At 36.2% G+C, this 21,466-nt stretch overlaps 4 protein-coding genes across 4 annotated transcripts; 1 reads left to right on the top strand and 3 right to left on the bottom strand.

Annotated features, from left to right (window-relative positions):
- Nucleotides 1-756: 756 nt before the first annotated feature.
- On the top strand, nucleotides 757-2,819 carry ankrd37 (ankyrin repeat domain 37). Its single transcript, XM_055205682.2, has 4 exons — nucleotides 757-983; nucleotides 1,182-1,334; nucleotides 1,438-1,529; nucleotides 1,827-2,819. Exons 1-4 carry the CDS (start codon nucleotides 960-962, stop codon nucleotides 2,047-2,049), a joined length of 492 nt encoding a protein of 163 aa, XP_055061657.2. The 5' UTR covers nucleotides 757-959; the 3' UTR covers nucleotides 2,050-2,819.
- ufsp2 (ufm1-specific peptidase 2) lies at nucleotides 2,745-10,669 on the bottom strand. Its single transcript, XM_073865410.1, has 12 exons — nucleotides 10,519-10,669; nucleotides 10,267-10,345; nucleotides 9,943-10,120; nucleotides 8,595-8,652; nucleotides 8,342-8,496; nucleotides 7,313-7,505; nucleotides 7,061-7,207; nucleotides 6,633-6,797; nucleotides 6,393-6,517; nucleotides 5,974-6,050; nucleotides 4,388-4,512; nucleotides 2,745-3,003 (listed from the first exon to the last, which is right to left on the bottom strand). The coding sequence occupies exons 1-12, from the start codon at nucleotides 10,519-10,521 to the stop codon at nucleotides 2,917-2,919; spliced, it is 1,392 nt and encodes a 463-aa protein (XP_073721511.1). The 5' UTR covers nucleotides 10,522-10,669; the 3' UTR covers nucleotides 2,745-2,916.
- Nucleotides 10,670-11,538: 869 nt separating this feature from the next.
- LOC129444785 (uncharacterized) lies at nucleotides 11,539-13,516 on the bottom strand. The gene is made up of 3 exons (XM_055205680.2): nucleotides 13,146-13,516; nucleotides 11,914-12,805; nucleotides 11,539-11,812 (listed from the first exon to the last, which is right to left on the bottom strand). Exons 1-3 carry the CDS (start codon nucleotides 13,159-13,161, stop codon nucleotides 11,743-11,745), a joined length of 978 nt encoding a protein of 325 aa, XP_055061655.2. The 5' UTR covers nucleotides 13,162-13,516; the 3' UTR covers nucleotides 11,539-11,742.
- A 109-nt stretch (nucleotides 13,517-13,625) lies between these two features.
- On the bottom strand, nucleotides 13,626-20,745 carry pdlim3a (PDZ and LIM domain 3a). Its single transcript, XM_073865432.1, has 7 exons — nucleotides 20,376-20,745; nucleotides 16,183-16,341; nucleotides 15,767-15,844; nucleotides 15,485-15,672; nucleotides 15,228-15,361; nucleotides 14,382-14,490; nucleotides 13,626-14,088 (listed from the first exon to the last, which is right to left on the bottom strand). Exons 1-7 carry the CDS (start codon nucleotides 20,466-20,468, stop codon nucleotides 13,920-13,922), a joined length of 930 nt encoding a protein of 309 aa, XP_073721533.1. The 5' UTR covers nucleotides 20,469-20,745; the 3' UTR covers nucleotides 13,626-13,919.
- Nucleotides 20,746-21,466: the final 721 nt, after the last annotated feature.

The following is a 21,466-nucleotide window of genomic DNA, read 5'->3' as shown; positions in this document are numbered from 1 at the left end:
TAAGGTTTTATTTATTTATTTAATTTTTTCATTTATTTTTATTAATTTATTTTTAATTTTTTTGTATTACTGTGTTTTTTGATTTATTTATGTTGAGCCCACCTCGCCTACAAGACAAATACTGTTGTTTATGCCATTTTGTTGTATGTTGATTTTGTATTCAATAAAAAAAAAAATATATATATATATATGTCTCAAGATCTCGCGAGATGTTGGGCTTAGAGTTAGGTTTCGGGGTGGGATGAGGATAAAAAAATAACGGTTCTGGCTAATTAGGATACAGCTACGCCCAAATCTAGCGAAATGTTGAGTTTATTGATATGTTTTCTAGGATTAGTATGAAAACAACGCCCGCGATTGGAGACCCTTCTATATTTCTTGTAATGTGTTGTGCTTGTGGGATGCCTGTTACAAAAAAAAAGAGAAAATAACCTAATAAAAATTCCAAAAAGTGTAATACAACACAAAATTTTATTCTAACTGACAGCTTGCATCTAAGAATATTTTATTTTATTTTATTCAGAAGTGCACAACCCAGCGGTACTTTAATTAAAATTACAATTTATTTTCTGAATACCATGACACCATTACGTAAACAACGACTTTCTTAAATGCACGTATTGCTTCACATGTAAACTTCTGAAGAATAATCAGTGAATCATTTAATTGATTGACATGACACGCGCTTGTCCGTGATCGTGCGTACGTGTGGAACCGCACAACTTCACGAGCTGTGTAAGCGGCTGAATGCGAGGATACGTGATACAGGCTCTTGATGCTGATTGGTTGACAGCGTAAACCACGTGATCTGAAAAGCATTTCTCCTTTTACTACACGTGCAACTTTTGTTTGATTACAGAACACCGACGAGCAACAACAGACTGATTACGGTGTAATTTTCAGCGAAACCACATATTAATTCAACCGTTTAATACTGATTTAGTAACCAGATATCAGATATGTTTTTACTCGAGGCTGAATCGGTAAGTTATTCATTTAATTAAAATACTGTTGTATATTACAGAGATCGATTACGTTGTCTAACAAGTGCTATACCATTCGTAAGAATTAAGATATCATGATGGACCCAAACATGCAATTGTTGTTGTTCTGTTTGTAGGAAGTTTAATTGTTCATTCTTTGTATTTACGTGTTTTATGCCTCATTGCACGTTACCACAGATGGACTGCACGAGTTATCTGTTTGAAAGCGGTTTTGCAGTAAACGGTGGTTTAGATGGTTCTGGGCAGTCACCTATACATCTAGCAGCATGCGGAGATCAAGCTTTCTGCTTGCTGTGGTTGCTCCAGACAGGCGCTGATGCAAACGAGCAGGTACCGTCATCTCTCCAAAACGTCTTTTAGCAGATACATCATTACTCTGTTATTGCACACAGCCTTGTCACATGTTAATCAATTTTACACTTTTTTTTTAAAGGATGCAAATGGAGAGACACCCATGCATAAAGCAGCCAGATCTGGAAGTGTGGAGTGCATAAGTGTGCTGATGGCGAGTGATGCAAAACTCAAGTAAGTAAATCATTGACATTTTATGATCTCAAGAGTTTGCACATTCTTGTACTAACCAAAAGATACAGCTAAATGTTGGATAATTATTTAAAGAGCATCTATTAAAGTGATAGTTTACCCATAAATGACAATTCTGTCATCATTTACTCACCCTCACATTGTTACAAACCTGTATTAATTTCATATTATTTTTAACTACTATGAAAGTAAATGGTGCTTCAGTTTTTATTATTTTTTTTGCTTCATTACAAGATTTGTAACAGCACTGTTCTAACAGTTCTGTTTATTGGCTTTCAGCATCTGCAACAACTCCGGACAGACCGCCGAAGATATAGCTTGGTCTTGTGGGTTCGATGAGTGCGCTAAGTTTTTAAGTACACAACGTAGAACACAAGACTTAAGGAACATCCCATCATCATCCTCATTGCCGGTCAAGCCGAGCAACTCTTTGGCGGGGCAGAAACGAGGGCGCACCATGTCTGACACCATAGACTGCAAGAAAGCTTGCGACTGGTCGTAAATGCTCCCATGAAGAGGGGATCATTCGAGTAATATCCATACCCTGTTGTTCAGCCATTATGAAACCGAGAACTCAATGGGTGAACAGATGGATGGGTGTGTCTATGTCAGAATATGATTACTGTAGCCTTAACAGTGAAGGACATTTGGGCCTGTTCTGTGGTCAGTAATTTAGGGTGAGGAATATATTCTGATGTGGGAATGCGGCATGCTCTACATAGACCGGATACCTGCTAGCATGCACGAGATGGGAGTCAGGGCAATGTTTCCTTGTTGGATGGACATACCTTTAAACACAGCAACTTGTAGGAAACACCAGTAAAAAAGTCATGTGCTGTTTAGGGAGACATTAAAGGAATTAATTTATTCAAGGACCTGTGAATGTGGCAAGTGGTTTCAATTGAAGATGCTTTATTTTAGTATTCCTGTAGCTCAATTGTAAGCCTAGCAGTAGCAGCGTGTGGGTCTGATAGCAGGGAAATTGGGAATGCATACTGATGAAATATTTTGAGTGCACTGTAAATCACTTTGAATAAAAGCATCTGCCAAATGTAAAAGTGTAATTTTTTGTGTTGTTAAACGAGTTTGTGAAGTTGGAATAAAAATGAATTTGTTGTTGGGCAGGAATTTCAAGTACATTTTTACAATTTATATAGTTATATGGACAAACTTCAATGAGTGTAACCAAGAGTGTGATGGGAAAAACAAAGCAATGTTTTAAAAATGAAATATTTCAAAGAATGTTAAATAAACCGTTCAGCTTTCACGTCACAGAGATTATTGTTTTGTACTTGTTCAAACAAAGAAATGTCCTGCCAGTTCACTAATTCCTGGACAAATAAAGGCGAGTCAGTGTGTTGTACGTGACTCAGATTGTCTTCAGTCTCTGGGGAAGGCAGAGGTTGTAATAGGCATTCTGATCCCAAAACTCCGGCCCCTTCCATCCACACCAACCCTGGATGCAAACAGAAAGCGATAAAAAAAAAATATATATATATATATTATTAATAATAAAGATGACTAAACATTATAAACCCCAAACTCAGCAGATTTGGAAAAAGGAAATAAAAGGAAAGAAAAATCTCATAAAAAGCACTATACAACTGGTATAATGGAGACAAACTCAAACTTAATGGTGCAATGTGTAAAATTTAGGAATATATATTGACAGAAATGCAATATTATATACAAAAGTATGCACACCTTTCAATCACGCAATGACGTAATGACGTGCACTTGCTAGCCTGTTCCATTTAACGTGTTCTCCGAATGCTTAAAAGGAGCCTCGCCTAGAATCTGAAGAAAGTGACTTGTAAGGACTAGTCCTGCCAAGGAAGTATCCTTGACATTGAGAAACGGCTCTAGTCTCACTGCTAGATGACGTTTCCTGATTGCACCTTTAAAGGTGGTGTGTGTGTAAATTTCAGTGACATCTAGTGGTGAGATTTTAAATTGCAACCAACAGCACACCTCTTAAAGGTCCCGTTTTCCTTTTTTTTTTTTTTTTGAAGCTATGGTTGTGTTTACAGTGCGTAATATAACATGTGTTCATGTTTCAAGTGTAAAAAAACACTGTATTTTTCACCCAATTTACTTATCTGTATACCGCTGTTTTCACTGTCCTAAAAACGTGCTGATGTCGTCCTTGTTCTATGAAGTCCCTCCTTTAGAAATACGTAACAAGTTCTGATTGTGTAGTTTGTTTAGCGTGTTGTGATTCGACAGCAGCTTAGCTTAGCAGAGCCGTTTGAGCCAAAGCTGGCAACTGACGTATTCCTGTGGGCGGAGTTTAGTCAATAACTGTTTTATTGACATCATTCAATCAGGAAGTAGAGGGCTGTAGTCCAAACCAGCCGTTCGCTGTAGGCTTTGAAAGGGGACTTCTGTTAAAGAAAATATATCGCCTGGCAGTGAACTTTGAGCTTTATCACTCGGCAGGTATTATTTATGCTCTATCAGCGACATTACAAAATAAATAAAGTTTGAAAAATTTGGTCACCAAGAACATGACCTTTAATTTCAAAACGCATATGTTAGCCGCCACAGACAAACGTGTCGTCACCTGAGACAATGTAGGGATGAAACATGCTCTGTAGATCAGTTTGTCTGTTTAGGGCTAATGTAGAAGCACAACAGCGCTGTCCATGTAATGTGTATGTAGACAAAAACTGCTCTTTCTAAGGTAATAAAACAATACAGTCCATTATGTAAGGTCTTTATACACCACTGACAATATAGTATGTATATTATATTGCTTCTTGTCATGAGATCCTTTTAAAAGTTACACAATGCACCTTTAGGATTACAATGTAAAGCTTTGTTTAAGTTGTCAAACGCACCTTGTCAATGATGGTTTGCAATTCCTCTCCACCAGTATAGTGAGGGTCAAGGATAAGGAACCGGATTTGTCCAGAGTTCTCGCTCCATGCCACACCTAGAATAGTGTGTGCAAGCACACCCCCACCTGGAGACAATGAAATGTGCTTTATATTTAACTTGATTAGTAATTTTAGTTTTTATACACATGTGAACCTGTCTGAAAACCCATATAAAGTTTCTTCTGTGATTTACAGTTTTTTACAAAATCATCCAACATGATGTAAAGAACATTCTGTGAAAATATAACATTGATATATTTAATATTGACAGAGTAAGGCCATGTCAAAGATTTAAATTAATGTGAAATCTATTATTAAAATCAAACTTTAATGGCACGTACGAATCATAAACTAATGGAGAGTCATCATTAAGTACAACATGACTCATGACTTAACACATGAATTCATTGTTAACTAACATGAACCACTAATAAACATATCAAGTTGATGACTCTTCATTATTTTATGAATAGTACATTTCATAACTATTAATTTGTTCATAATTTAGTACTAAATTTAGGTCTTAGTTCATTATGATTCATGGACCCTTATTAATGTGTAACTGAGATTATTAAAGGGGACATATCATGAAAATCAGACTTTTCCATGTTTAAGTGCTATAATTGGGTCCCCAGGGCTTTAATCAACTTAGAAAATGTGAAAAAGATCAACCTAGTAATTTAATTTTGCTAAACCATCCTCCACAAGCATGTGAAAAAATAGGCAATTGAAATTTGGCTCTCCTTGTGATGTCAGAAGGGAATAAAACTGCCCCTTAATCTGCACTATCCAACCATGGCACTGCCATTTAGTGCCCAGCCAAAACACCACATTTTTGCTCACACCTACTAAGTGGCAATTTTAACATGCTATTTATTAGGGATGCACCGATAGGATTTGTTTGGGCCGATACCGATGCCGATTTAAACAGACAACTTCTGGCCGATGCCGATATTAAACACTTGTATACAATACTATACAGTTGGTCTATTAGCTAGTTTATTTCTGCATCAAATTATTTTTACTGAACATGGATTGGATCTAATTAACATTCAACTGACCAACATAATAAGAGAGGCACAAATTAAGCTAAAACAAATATAATAAGACAGCATGACAACCTTCAAAGGTGGTTTCTGCTATTCAGCATTTATTTGATAAACAACATTAACTCATTTTTTACATATAATGGATTTCTTTATGCAGTTAATTACTAAACAATCGGTATCGGCCTTTCTCGTGCTATTGCCGATATGCCGATGGTTTCAAATGCATCAAAAATCAGCCGATAAATATCGGCGGCTGATACATCGGTGTATCACTACTATTTATTATAAATGATCTGTGGGATATTTTGAGTTAGAACTTCACATATGTGCTCTGAGGACACCAAAGATTTATTTAACATCTTAAAAAAGTCTTTAATAGATTACATTATTAGAAAATGTGCCTGTTTATTTTACAAAAAGGTTCATGTATTTGTGTCATTAAATATATTCCCATGCAATTACAAGATGAAGGGAGGAGCCAAAATAATATTAACGCACCAATCATGATAGGTGTCCCTTCAGTCTGGAAGTGGTTGGCTAGTTCTCTGCCCTTGGTTACAAGCTCAGATCCTTGGCTAACAGAAAGACAAACATAGCAATTTAACCTATTCAGAAAATTTGTATTTATTTCAACAGATTGTCCATCAAATTTTCTAATACGTCTCCACTGATATTGCATTAACAGTTTAAAATGTATTAATGTTATCTTTCCATCAATGTATTCCTGTAGCTCATTTGGTAGAACAATGCATCTGCAGTGCAAATCATCACAGGTTTGATCCCAGGAAATATACATTACACATACTGATCAAATTTATTTTTTTAATGCACTATAATGCGGTTTGGATAAACATGTCTGCCAAAAGCATAAAATGTACATAAACCATCATGTCACACACACACACAACTTTGTCTACCTGACAAACATGATCTTTGAAGTGACCCCAAGCAGCTGGTTAAGTACAACCTGAACTTCAATGGAGCCGATCCACTGACGTGAGCCGACAAAACTAGGCTCTTTATCCCCTGCATCCACCAAAGCCTGACAAGCCAACAAAAACACATACTTTTAAAGTGGCTGTAATACAGGCAGTTTCTCAGGTCTATGTCTTTAACAACAGCCCATACCATGACAGTTACTGAGAGGGTTTGTGTACCTGCTGGATCTGTGTGTGTGTCGGAACAGCCGTCTCCACGTATCCCTGCTGCTGGAACCAAGAGCAGATGGTCTGAAGCGAACGATATGCACAACCCCAGCCGTCATCATTTACTCGATCCTGCATGTAGTGATGATAGCTGTACACACCCTGCACTAGATACAGCTACAGAAAGAAAGAAGAAACAGGAGTTTATAATGTGGAGTAGACCAAAGCTAAATGTGATCTCTCATTTTATTTGTCTTATCTTTTTATTTTAGCAGGTATAATATTGTAATATTTTTAATTCATCAAACCATTTTTAAAAACTATGAAGTCCCACTCTTGACAAGTAGTGTGTATCCTGGTCTGCCAGTAGGTGGCTCCCCAACAAATGTAATGCTTATGTATTTTTAACTTGATTTAAAAATGTAAAACCACTGCCTTACCTTAGCATCTTCAATGTTAGGGGGGTTAAGGTGTACATGGGGGTTGCGCAGGTAACCGTCTTTATATGCTTCATCAGGAAATCGGAAGGCATTGGCACGTCTGAGACATGGCCTGTCACCAGGCAAGTCAAACTTCCTGTGCAGATCCTGTATAAAAAAAGCTTATTCAATTGGGAGAAATCACACCTGATTTGCTACTAAACGTCAATGTTTTGAACTTCCGTGTGTACTGTATGCGTGCATGTGTCTTGCCTCTCTAACAGCCTGCAGTTGACTGTCTGGTACTCCTGCAGGATAGATCACGGTGTTGAGTCCAGCAGGTTCGGGGAGCTGAAAGTGAAATGGCTGCGGCACCAGGAGAGAAGAGCCCTTCCTATACCGTAGCACAACCTCCTCCATGTCTGATACTTGGTTACTTAATGCCTCCACTAGTCCTTTACATGCACTGTTTAGTCACACACACACATCGTACAGAACAATGTCATTTAACAATGCTTAACTTATTCCCCAACAGCCATTTTTGAAATGCTCCCTGCCAGCATTTTTTGTGATTTTCACAGAAGTTTCACAAAATGCTTCCAGGAAATTTTCTTCTAAAAATATATAAACATACAAATATATGAAATGAAAGAACAAACCCTCTGCTTTCAAACAAACACACAAAACAGGAAAACACTTTTTATTCAATCTATATATTTTTTCTGCTTATAAACTCTTAAATATAAGTATTTTACCTTAAAAAAAGTTTATATATATTGAAATATTTGCGATTTTCTGAAGGAACTTTGTAAGAGATCAGATTCAGAATGATTCTCAAAACATACACAGAGTTTAAAATAAGTAAATAACGTTTTGGCTTCAGTTTTTTCATAAATTTGGCAATTTAAAAAGCAGCAATGGTTTTACAGACCTTATGGGTTTTAAAGAAAATTGGCTCTTGACTTTAGTTGGTGTATGATGATGCGTTGCACCATGTTTGACATCAGTAAAAACTATTAGCTCCTATCTCGATTTGTACTTACCAATTTTCTATTATGCAAACCAATGAAATTGAATAACTGTGACATTTTAAGTGATCTTAAATTTTGACTTCCAGAAGTGCACAAGTTATATGGACTACTTTTTATGTTGACTATAAGCTTTAATTGCATTGAAAAGAGGAATAGCGCCTGTTAGGGCCTCACAAAAGAAACCAAATGAAAGATAACAGAATGCTTATTTTGGGATTTACTCTCACCATCATGATACTTTAAGTCAAGAGATTAATAATAATCCACTCACTTTGCCAGGTTTTCATTATTGGTTATAGACAGAACGCAGTCCATAGGCAGTGGCATCCTCACACAATGCTGTTGTCTGATCACTCTGTTAAGACTAGGAGCTTCATTCCCAGCAGGCTCTGTCACCTCAAATAACATCTTCATATTCACTACAGTCTAGATCACATGAAAAGAAAACAGTGAGCGTTAATGGATCAAATAATTACAATTAATAAATGTTTATTTTAATACTGAAGAATCTGGCCAGGACTTACAGGTCCAGTAAATTTATCTTTCTTTTTAGAGGCCTTCTTGCTTCCACTGTTATCTGACCTGTGAAACATAGAAAAAACAGAGTTTGTTATCTCAAGCAGTTTTTACATATTCTGCAAAGATGGCTGTATATTACAAATGCATAATAATGCATAATAAAAGAATACACATATTCAAGTTTATTTTATTTTTTCGCAAATTTTTTTTGCTAAGCAGCTTGTGGTAAATATGTAGTAGAAAAGACAGTACTACATAATTGCAGGTGTAATCAAACGGTTATATATAGTGCTATTGAAAGGGATAGTTTACCCAAAAATAAAAATTCTGTCATAATTTTCTCACTCTCATGTTGTACTAAACCTGTATAAATTTCTTTTTGCTTATGAACACGAAGGAAAATAGTTTGAGGACTGTTTGTAACTTCTATAGTACAGGGTTCCCACACCTTAGTTAATTTCAAATTCAATGACCTTTCAAGGACTTTCCAGGTCCAATACCCTCAAATTGAAGGACTAAATGTGGGGAAACATTTCAAGTGAGAGCAAGGTTACATCGTGTTACCTTTTAAGATACATTATTACAGTTCCCTTTTGAGGGAACTCGCGCTGCGTCACAGCGGTGACACTTTGGTGACCCTTCCAGGGGTAGGCACGGCTTAATGTGTATATCAAAATCAACCAATGGTGAGGCTTAACAACAAAGACAGGGTGAAAAGGAAGCCAGGAAGTATATTGCTATCTGAAATACTGCCAAAGACGGCGTTACAGGGACGTAGGAAGTATGGCAAGAGAGACGCAGTGTCTTGTTCCCTTCTCAGGGAACAACAGTTACATACCTAACCAGAGACGTTTTCACAACTATGCAAAAAAGCATTTTAGTAAGAATCAACATTCGCATACAGAAGATATAACAAACTTTCAAGGATTTCAAGGAACCATAGGAACCCTGATAGTAGGCAAAAATAATACTATAGAAGTAAATGGGGCTCATTAATGGTTTGATTACAAACATTCCTCAAAATAGCTTCCTTTGTGTTCATAAAAATGTATATAGGTTTTTAACAACATTAAGGTGAGTAAATGACATAATTTTCATTTTTGGGTGAACTATCCCTTGCAAATAGGAAATTATGCTATTAAACATGAAACTAAATGATGACATGAAGAAAAGTGCATTTCATCTGAACTGTCTTGACACTGAGGTGGGTCAGCATCATTTAGCGTTTATGCAGGATTGCATCTTTACACAGAATTTTAATGCGGGCACAGAGCAGCCTGTGTAAAGACACCTTCATGCACATTTATTATTCACTTATCAGTGAGGAAAAAGGAAAGAGGTGGCACAACGTACTCTATATACTTCAGAATATCTCCACATGCTGATGTCTCTGTCAAACTCTCCACGCTCGACTGGAAACTCTTGTTTGGCCATATTAACACTGGACTGTTAGTGACACTGAATACAAGCTTATTTGATGATACTTTGGAACGGAGACTCTGAAAAGTTTTTGAGATGGTGCTCTGTGCCTCTGTAAAAAGCAAAGAGACACTTTGGAGCAAGCAAGCAATATTTAAATATTACAGTATTCATTTAAAGTAAGTTAGGACTATGCTGAGATTTTAGGTTGAGTACTTCAACGTGACAGTGCATTACAAAGTCTTTGAATAACTTTACCATTAGAGTCGTCAAGCTGGCAAGCAAACTCCAAGATGCCTCTGACCCGGAAAATAATGTTGCAATCCTCTGAATGAACCTGAGAAGATCAAGATCACTTAGATATGGTTGTTTTTGTCACAGTATGCAGATCTCTCAAAACATATGTTAACAAATCGACTAGTGGATGATATATTTACATCGTCGTTATATGCAACTACTGAAATATCGAAATGACATAAAGAAATCTGTATTACAAATATAATATTTTACCATTTTAATTTCCAATGATCAAATCAGCTGCTGTCACTCGGAGGCTGACATGTTTGATGACGTATCACGACACGCACGTCTCTTCCTCGCATATTTGATACAGCGCAGCGTTGAAATTACTGCAGTCTTTTACTGCCCCCTACTGACCTGAAGGTGACTGCTCAATAGTAAAAGTTCATTAAACAAGGACAGAAAGCTGCCTCAGGTGTATTGTATTGTATTGTAATTTAACTATATGCATTACTGTTGAAATGTTCAGCGTCATATACTTGTTGTTTTATTTCTTTTCCTCTGCATTTAGAATAATAGTAAACTCTTAAACACAATGAAATAACAAAAAAAAAAACTATGTTATACTTTAGCATTTACAAAGTATTAAACGTTTGCCTAAAATATGCAGAAAAACAAGCTTCTTATTTGCAGTTTTTCTTTATTATTTAGGGCATATCATGCATTTTTAAATCAAAAATTTAATGAAAGACATAGGCACAATTATATTTGCACATCAACTAATTTTAAGAATCCGATATATCCCTTCAGATCAAAAGGTTTCTAATATTATGAAAAAAACATTTTAGTCCTAAACTGTGTAGACAGTTTTTTTTTTAACAGAAAGATTGTATGTTTATTATTTATGTGATCTATAACCTTCTGTACCAGTTGGCATTTGAAACAAAAAACAAAGTTGTGGGAAATTTATATGGGATTTTGACCAAACCAAGGCTGGCATCATACTTGAATTCCCCAATGAGAGAGACTGGGGTCTGTGCAGAACAAAAAGAGGCGTTTCCCAATTTTGGGGCATTTTCAAACTGAAATAAGTATTAAAAAAATAACGATGTATGGCTTTTCAGGGTATCTGTACTTTTTTGATTGGATGTTTAAAAACGTCTAATCCCAGTTTAAAAATGCCCCAAAATTGGGAAACACCCCTTTTTTGTTCCGCAGAGACCTATACTTCTCCAATGGGTGAACAGATTTTAGGTTATAAACACATCCATCATGCACTGCACCAAGCTCTTTGCTTTATTTGTTTATTACGGTTTTAAACAACTTTTAAATAAACTGGGAACACATGACACAATAAACAAATATCATTTTTAATGCAAGAGCACTGTCAAAAACAAAAAAAAAATATTTTACTAACTTGACAATTTTTTAGTTAAGTTCACTTCAGAATAAAAATAATAACAATGCAATTTACAATCTTTTAAGGGAGAAAGACTACTGTCCTTCAGGTTTCCAAGTTTTTGTATCTCTCTCATCCTCATATAACATCTTCATCGGCTTCATCCTAGCCACATAAATAAAACAGTAAAACTTTCCATACTAACATAATAAGAATCATTACAATGTAAATAATCATTTTTTATATCTTGTTGTATTCTTACTTACCTACACAGTGCTGAACTGTGTATAGCTTTGCTGTGGTGATTTGTAATGCATGCTTCTCTACTGCTGTCCCTAAAAGCCTGCTGTTTCATTACATCATTGACTTTAGCTTTCTTATTCTCTTGCAGCTGCAGTAAGATTCTGTTAGTAAGGCTCATATATTCCTTATGGAGCTGTGTCACTTCCTGTCGCAGTAAATTTTTCTCAGTCTGCACGGTGAGCAAGCATTTCTCCAGTTCATCTTTCTCTATCCGTGATCTCTCTGCTCTAAGCTCAGCATCTTTTAACACCTGTCTGTTGTGCTCCAGTGTCTCTCTTAAGGTCTTGTTTTCTTGCTGTAGTTGGGTCTTTTTCTCTTGGCTTATGCCCTTTTGTGAATCTTGTGGAGTCTCAGTTTGGATTTTGTAAGTTTCCCTGACTTGTTCTGTCAAGTGTTTTACCTTTCGTTGGAGTTGAATAATTGTCCCAGTAAGTTGCGGCTTCTCTTGACCTGTGACCTTCTCTAAGTCTTCAAATTGAGGTCTTTTCTCCATTAAGACATCTGTAACTCTTTGCCTCATTTGCTGGTTTTTGATAAGCAGCTGTCTGTTCTTTGAGTCCAGCTCTTTGTTGATGTTTTTGAACTCATTAAATCTCTTCACAAATCTCTGCAGATCTGTTTTGCACTCCCTGCAATAGTTCTTCATCTTTTTCAGCTTATTGTTCACCTCAACATTTTCCCTCTCTAATCGCGTGCACCTTTCTAAATGAGTCTCAGTTGACTTAGATGCTGGACTAGAATCAGGAGAGCTGGTTTTATGCGTTATAGGTCCTTTAAATCTTCTGTTTACAGTAAACGTCTCATTGTGTGGCATTATTGCATTGTTCTTGCTGTACCTGCAAATGTGCTTTGGTTCTGTACACAAACAACTAATTAATAGTTTATGATAGGAAAATAAACAAATATTTTATATAACAAAGCATTGTGTGTTATTTTATTTGCCATTTTCATAGGTATTAGTTCAAATAATATGTAAAGATGTGAAATGTAGACATCTGATGTAACGTTAACGTTAGCTACCGCTAGCCTAATATAATAATAATGGTATATTTTTATTTTTATTACATTGTCGTTTTATTATATTTTCCTTATATTTATGTGTTTTAATTAAGTGTAAATCAATATTAATTTAGTGTAAATAAGGTATTATTTTAGTAAATAATTCTGTAAATCCGTAAAATTATCAACCGTTTACCTTTGCTGACGGCCATTGTTCGTTGAGGGGGCGTGGCCTAAATTCAGTCAAAGATCCTGCGTGAGCATGATTTCAACGTGATTGGCAACTTAATAAAAGTCAATTTATTACTTTTATTAAAGTATTTGCCGAAACAATAACAATAATTGGTACCTATTTTTTTGCCTTTTTGCATTTCCGTTTAACAACAATTATTAATTTATTACATTTACTGAAACGTTTACTGGTTTTAGTTGTCTGTTAATTTATAGTTATTTATTATTTAGTTTGTTGGGGATCCATTTAGTTTTTGTGGGAAACCAGCTCAATTTGTTTATTTTGCTGTTTTCAAAAATTATTTAATTGATAATTCTAATAACAATTTGCGCATAATGACGCCTTGCATTTTTACTCTTTATGTGTGTAATGTTTGTAGATAATGTATATAATATATTTATATTGTATAGGAAGAATTTAGAAATAAGAAAGTAGGAGACATAATGCATAGTGTTTCCAAGTTATGGTAATTAAAATCTTTAGTCATAAAATCTCTGTTTATTTAACACTAATTTTATACAAAGTGCAAAACACTGCATCCCAGCACACACCAAACAACCAAAACAAAACAAAACAAAACAAAACAAAACAACCAAAATCTATTAATTCGCTATCCATAAACTTGTGTGATTTAGTATCTGGATAAAATGTATTTTGTGATGAGACTTCAGTATCTTTATTTAAAATGTTCATGCACTCAACAGTCGCTGACCCATATTGAAGTCTAAATGAACCAGGTCAGAGGTCAGGACTCTCAGGAGGTTTTGCCCGAGCATGGGCGTGAGTTTCACAGTACAGCTTGTCATCTATGAAGTAGTATCCTTTATGTTTTAGGTTTTCCTCGCAGTCTGTACACACGAAACAGTCTGGGTGACAATACTTATCCTGAACCTTGACAACCATCCCACTGAAAAACCACACAGACAAAAAGCAGATTAGAGATGGGATGGGAGAAGTGACCCTGTCTGTCTAATAATCTAAAGTCTCATAATAAACTCAGTTAATATAAATGAAATCAAGGTTATATTTTCACCAAATGTTCACATAATGTTTGCATTATGTAGGATGAGTTTATAACAGTAAATCACAAAAAATCACTTTAGCTGGGTTTTACACAGGCAGGGTCAGATTTGGACCACACTTTTACCCATAGTTACTTTATGCAACAATTGTAGATGTGCATTAATATGTCTAACTTACACAATACCGTTACCACACTTATCACACATGGGCAGTTTGTGTAAGTTCCCAGCGGGAGAAGGTTTGGTTGTGGGGGCGCGGACCTTCCGTGTCACTAATGGGCGTGTACCTGAAAATAATTATATGGCATGGATTATTTAATATTCAGTTTTATTTTGAGGGCTCTGCATTTCCACAAGATGGTTTATTTTGTATAATAATTGTGCTTTGCATGTCAGTGTGTGTTATCGTTTATAGTTATAGTATTAGACCATGGAGCTGTTGAATGCTGTATTCTGATTGGTTTGAATAAATGCACACCTGACCTGTCAAATGTTTTAAAAAAAACACCAGAGCAATGTCTTGTCTGTGGTAACCTTGGTATAAATGGAATAATTGACTCCAGTCCTTTGAATTATTTGAAATTATACCACGGGTCTGTTGAATGCTGTATTCTGATTGGCTGAGAAATGTTCCATGTGTATGCATTAATTTCTGATAACCGCACACCTAACTTGTCAAATGTCTTAAAAATAGGCACCAGAGCAATGTTTGTGGTAACTGTGGTATAAGATGAATAATTGACTCCGGTCCTTTGAATTATTTGAAAATAATGCACACCCACGGTGTAACGGCACTACACTTTGCGACGTGCCGCATTGCACCTTGGAAGTGCATTATTTTCTTATAATTCAATGGCCCGTCGTCAATTATTCCGCGGTGTAACTCAGCTTCGTGTTGTGACGCATTACATTACCACCTTGGGTGTGCCTTATTTTTGAATAATTCAATGGCCCGTTGTCAATTTTTCATTACTAAATTGTTTATAATACAATTTCTCATTTGTCCTGTGTGTGTATGTCATACCTTCACTATTGATAAAAGTCTGTAATGCTTTAAAGGATCCAGACTGTCGCGGTTCATGGAGCTCTTCCTGATCTTCATCTCTTTGCAGCATCTGATACACAGCTGACTCCTCTATACAGCTAAGTTTCCTGGGACTAAAATTTGTTTTGGTCAAATTATGCAAAAATAACACAATAACATAAAATGTACATTTTTAATAAATAAAAAATAGGTTTTGTTCCGGTTTAGGCACACAGGTGAAATGGTCTCTAAATCACCTCTCTGGTTTGCTATGGATGAGGCCCTTGAGTTGTCCTTGTAAGGCATCCTGGATATTGCCTGAAGAATAAAGGCCAATAGGGGAGTTGTACGTTGGGCTCACCACCTGTCGCGTGTCATCAATGTTACCTGCTGCCACAAAAGGGGCCGCCTTACGATTATGGCCCGTTCCAATCGGACTTTGCTCCTGTCAAGCAAAAATGTTGTTGTTTTTTTACAGTAAGTTATATCAAACTACAGTAAGATGTCATTGTGCAAACACATGGAAAACATACACATACATGTCTCTCTGCCTCTAAGTTGACTTTATACTGATTGGTTTGGCCATCTTTTGTGACTTTGGGTGACCACAATTTTGTCTCTGGTCTGCAAGACATTTATAGAGTCAAGTTCATAAATGAGAAAGTGAGTTGTACTAATCAACATTATATAGGGGTGGTTTCCTGGACAGATATTAGACTAGTCCTAGACTAAAATATATGTAAGAACTGTCCAAACTGAAAAAAACTTGCACGGACATCTTAAAATACATCAATGCCCTTGGTTTTGCCTCAAAAAGCACAGAGGTAATGTTTTTAGCATGTTTGTTAAAACTAGTTATATTTTCTATTAAAATAAGGACTAGTCCTGGCTTAAACTAATCCCTGTCCGGGAAACTACCCCATAGGGCCTAGTAATTTATATAAGCATAGGTGACCTCTGGTCTTTCAACAGTAAGAGTAAGCTGATAAGTCGCATCCTTTATAAGATTCTGAGCCTCACAGTGCATCATGTTTTGTGTAGAAACTCCATTTATTGCCAAGAGAATGTCACCCGGAGACAGGTTGACTCTGGAGGCTTGACTTCCTGGAGATATCTGAAAGCACAGAGGGGTTGAGGTAATTTTAGCACAAAACTAGCATCTTATTCACAAGTAAGTGCTGTGAAATATCACTGTGTAAACCGCAATGATTTTTACATCTATTATCGGTCACTTCGGTTCTTTGATATCTACATAGAAGGCATGTGGCTTTATTAAGTGCAAAAATTATCCAGAGATGGTTTTAACATGTCCATTTAAAACCCTAGAATTTGCCTTTAGAATGAAATAGTCTATTATTACCTTATTTAAAAGGGTCAGGAATAATAAGGTTGAGCTCTGCTCTGATAGGCTGTTTTACAGAGAAGCTCCTTTCAGTAGCTCTGTGTGTGTGTAAACAGCCTCTATGTTTGAGCCTGTATCAAACAAAGATAGGTGGAATAATCAAATAATTGTTAATGGACGTTTCTGAGTGGTAAGTTTGTGTGTGTGTGTGTGTGTGTGTGTGTGGGGGGGGGGGTTCAGTATGGACCTGCAAAACGTAACTAAGTTAATAGTAGAACTTCTGCATAAAAGCTAGCATATAGCATTAACTAGCATATAGCGCTAACTCAGCAGTCACAACTTTGTTCCTAGCATTGTAACAACATTGTATTTAATTGTGACTGTAATGTCAGTGTTATGTTGAAATTGGTCAGTTTTCCAGCTGTCTTTTGCATGCACAAGGTTTACATAAGAAGGAGAAAACAGTCCTGTTTAAATGTCATTACCATGTACAGAACTCTATTTATTCATCTATGCCTAGGTAAACACAGTTTTACATTCCACGACTCGTTTAAAGGACAAGTTTGGTATTTTACACTTAAAGCCCTGTTTTCAGATTGTTTATGATGAAATAGAACGGTTTTGACTGAAATTTGTACATATGATGCTGGCCTGAGAATTTTCGGGTGTTTATTGTATCACCTCCCACCTCTACAATGGCTGCATAGCTGCACTGGAACAATCCTTCCTAAAATGCATTAAACTTTCATATACAAAGACGTGAAACTCACCGAGTGGTCAGGGGTGTTCACTGATATGCTCACACAAAAATCGCTGCAAAAGACGCTTTTGTGTTTTGGTCTTTCCAATGTTTTGCATGTGGTTACAGCCTTGATGCAGTGTGTGCCAATAAATTACTTTCTAATGCATAAAGAAATTGATGAGTTCCTAATCCAAAACCACATAAGCATAAACCACCTTTATATTGTTTATGTATAAGCCAGAGTGAATGTGTATGTTTAAGTCTTTGCCATGAATGGTATGTGTGCATGTGCAAACTATGTTCCACCGTAAACATGCTCTCAGGAATAGTCCCATGTCCTACTGCTATCAGCTCTCAGAACTAAAGCACTGTATATATATATATATATATATATATATATATATATATATATATATATATATATATATATATATATATATATATATATATATATATATATATATACAGTATATTAAAATTCATCTTCTTTCTTCTTCTCAGTCCGTTGTAATTTCTGAAGCCAATCTTCTGCTTTTTGAACACAGACCAGATGTGCTATTGGTAACACAGCATACTTTGATTAATAAATTCCAGGTTACACAGCTAGCTGCGAGTTAAAACGACTCCCAAGGTCTAGAGAGAGAAGACAGGAGGGTGGTTGACCAAAAATGGCTCTGTGATGTTGAGATTAAGAAACACTGTCACACTGATCTGGAGACACATTGTTCCAAATGTGAAATCTCATTAAAACCAAATATAAAACATCTGGGCAAGAAGATCTGTACAGTAACTGTATTGTGTATTTCAGCATTAGATCTTCAGTATCGCACAATAGACTAATGGACATTTAAAACAGCAAAAATCTTAAAAACATCCCAAATAAATATGTGGAGCTCAGATGCAAATGCCTGTAAACGCCACCTCCATCATAAATGAAATAATGACATTTACCAAATGCACTAGGCACGTATTATACATTCATCAAATACTTTTCCAAATACACTTAATCCGTGGCTCAGGCCATTTAAAAATACTGGTTTGTTGCCAGAATCCAAAGTCTGATGCATTTAGAGTGTTTTGCATCTGAGCACAGTACACTTGTTTGGAGATGATTATCATACAAAGATGCCGTTTTTAATACATAAATAAAATTTTAATTTGAAAAAGCTGCTCACAATTTTTTTTAAAGCAGTGGTTATTAAAATGGGAGGTGGGCAGGATGCGAGATGATGCCAGGGGGGCATAAATTTATCCTAAATTCTGTGTAATTAAACCTCAGAAAAAGGCTACTAACAAACAGGAGTACCTTGTGTCAATTAATATGTTTTGTTTAATTCAAATTTCAAGTTTGAAGGATTAGTCCATTTTCCCAAAAAAAAATCCAGACTATCCACCCACCACCATGTCATCCAAAATGTTGATTTCTTTCTTTGTTTAGTCAAGAAGAAATTATGTTTTTTGAGGAAAACATTTTAGGATTTTTCTAATTTGAATGGACTTTAATGGACACCAACACTTATCAGTTTTAATGCAGTTTAAAATTGCAGTTTCAACTGAGTTTCAAAGGACTCCAAACGATCCCAAACGAGGCATAAGGGTCTTATCTAGCAAAACGATTGTCATTTTTGAGAAGAAAATAAAAAATATGCACTTTTAAACCACAACTTCTTGGCTATCTCCGATCCTGTGACCTCACGCAATACATCATCACGTCGAGAGGTCACGTGTTACATATATGAAACGCACAAACGACCATTTTAGACAATAAACTTACACAAAGACATTAATTAGTATCATTCCACATACAACAACCTCGGAACGGTCCACTTTCTCCACACTTGTAAACACTGGGGCGTAGATTCGCATACGTCCTCCGTGACCTGTCGACGTGATGATGTATTGCGTGAGGTCACAGGACCGGAGATAGACGAGAAGTTGTGGTTTAAAATGGTCTGCAAATGTGCATTTCATATATGTAACACTTATTTTCTTCTTTAAAAAATGACAATCGTTTCGCTAGATAAGACCATTATGCCTTGTTTGGGATCATTTAGAGTCTTTTGAAACTGCATTTTTAAACTGAATTAAAACTGTTACGTTTTGGTTTCCATTAAAGTCCATTAAAATGAGAAAAATCCTGCAATGTTTTCCTCAAAAACATAATTTCTTCTCGACTGAACAAAAAAGACATCAACATTTTGGATGACATGGTTGTGAGTAAATTATCTGGATTTTTTTTAAGAAAATGGACAAATCCTTTAAGATTGTTTTATGACATGCATTTTCTTTTTTTTTTTTGGGGGGGGGGGTTTGAAAGGGATGCACTTTACCTGGGGGGGGGGCATGTTTGAGGACCACTGGTTATTACTGCAAGTGATATTTTAATCAAATTCCCTAAAATCCCCAACAATTCCCTTTGTCTTCCACAGGATAAGAGAAAGTCATGCCCACCTTCAAGATGTCTCACTGGTTTGATACATAATGATGTTTTTTTCTGTTCTTGAGTGAACTATATCTTTACGAAGTGAACACAACATTCACTCTTTTTCCTTTTTTTCACTTTGTCTGTTTGTTTGGATGTAGAATACACATCTCTGTATAGCCACAACAGGTGCGACCGTGCGAGGATCCAAATGTTAGTATGAATGATTCATCATGAACATTTTTAGCTGCACACACACTGTGTAGCATTAATAGGATCAGAATAGCCATTGTTCTCTTCCAATAAATGCTTTGGTGGTACCTGGTATGATGGGATAGGATGTGTTGCAAAGCTCATTTCATGTTTGTCGTATAAATTTTAGTATTACATTGTGTCTGTTTCTATTGTTTTACTTATCTGTTTAGTATTTTGTACTCTATTTATTCATTTTGTGTTTTTATAACTGTCAAGCATTTTTGTTACAGTATTATTATTATTTATGCACAGTGAGTCTTTTACAACTCACACACACTTTGCCAATATTTTTTTTAGTCAAATTGAACTCAAATTAAAAACAAAAATAAATCAAACGAATTTTTGCATATTCTATAATAAAGTACTGCACAAAACTCACAAACTTACCTTGACTATAGTGAGAGGTTGACTGAAGTCCCTTCCTCCAATAAGCCGAAAACCCCATGGTGCTGGACCTCCCAACACAACATTAAACGGCATATCCCCAGCAGGTGTGTGTCACAATAAGTCTCTCTCTAGAGAGTGATGGTTTATTCGGATCTGGACCTTTAAAGAGAAGATGAGAAACCACTCCTACAGTGCGAGGGCTCTCTCGATCTTTCTCTCTCCTTTCTAAATTTTATTATCACTTTTCCCTCCATCTCATCTTACTCTCCTCCCTTCCTCAAATCCCTTATTTTTCTCATGATATCTCTGCACCATCTGTTTACAATCTCACCTTACATATACAGTCAACCATCAGAAGCTGATATTAGTATACTGTCTGTACATACATATGCACTTATGTACCTTTGAGGTACAAATATAGGTGTACTTTTCGAAAAAGGTACTGCCCAATTGACTCCATCCACTGCCCCAGTTGAAAAGACAGTTGCTGCTGGTAACCAGTATGTGTTGTTTTGGATGCTGGTCTCTACAGTAGCATGGTGTGCTGGTCTCCCAACGTGACTTTTAAGATAAACAACTTTCTTTGTTTATATTGTGAACTGTATAAACTTCACCAGAAAGATCTACATCCTTTTAGCATTGACGAAGCATTCAGCATTAAAAATTCATCCTGTCTGGCTATTGCTCAAACTCGCCATTTTTAATCCATTAAAACATTAATTCAAAGTTTCCAAGAGTTCTTCTAACATGAGATAAGGAAAACTGATCTTGGATCAAAGCCTTTAAGAGAAACATCAATCGCACTAAATACAGCCAAAGGACACAGAGGCAGAACTCCAGCCCATCGCCTCCCACTCCGGCCCTCTGGTGACCGGGGCCACATGGCAGGCCGGGTGCTTGTATGGACCTGACAACAGAGCTCACTGCTTCTGCCCATATTTGGTAAGTGAATGAAGCGGAGGCTTGTGAAGTCTCACAGGCACATTCTTTTATTACAAATCTGGATGTGTCTCTCTCTCATCCTCCGCATTTAGTTATGATCAACAGCCCTGTTTGCTCAGTTCTACAAAGTAAAAGGCCTACTTTTACTT

This window comes from Misgurnus anguillicaudatus, chromosome 3, assembly GCF_027580225.2.
Source record: "Misgurnus anguillicaudatus chromosome 3, ASM2758022v2, whole genome shotgun sequence".
Lineage (NCBI taxonomy): Eukaryota > Metazoa > Chordata > Actinopteri > Cypriniformes > Cobitidae > Misgurnus > Misgurnus anguillicaudatus.
This window is presented reverse-complemented; position numbering and strand designations above follow the sequence as displayed.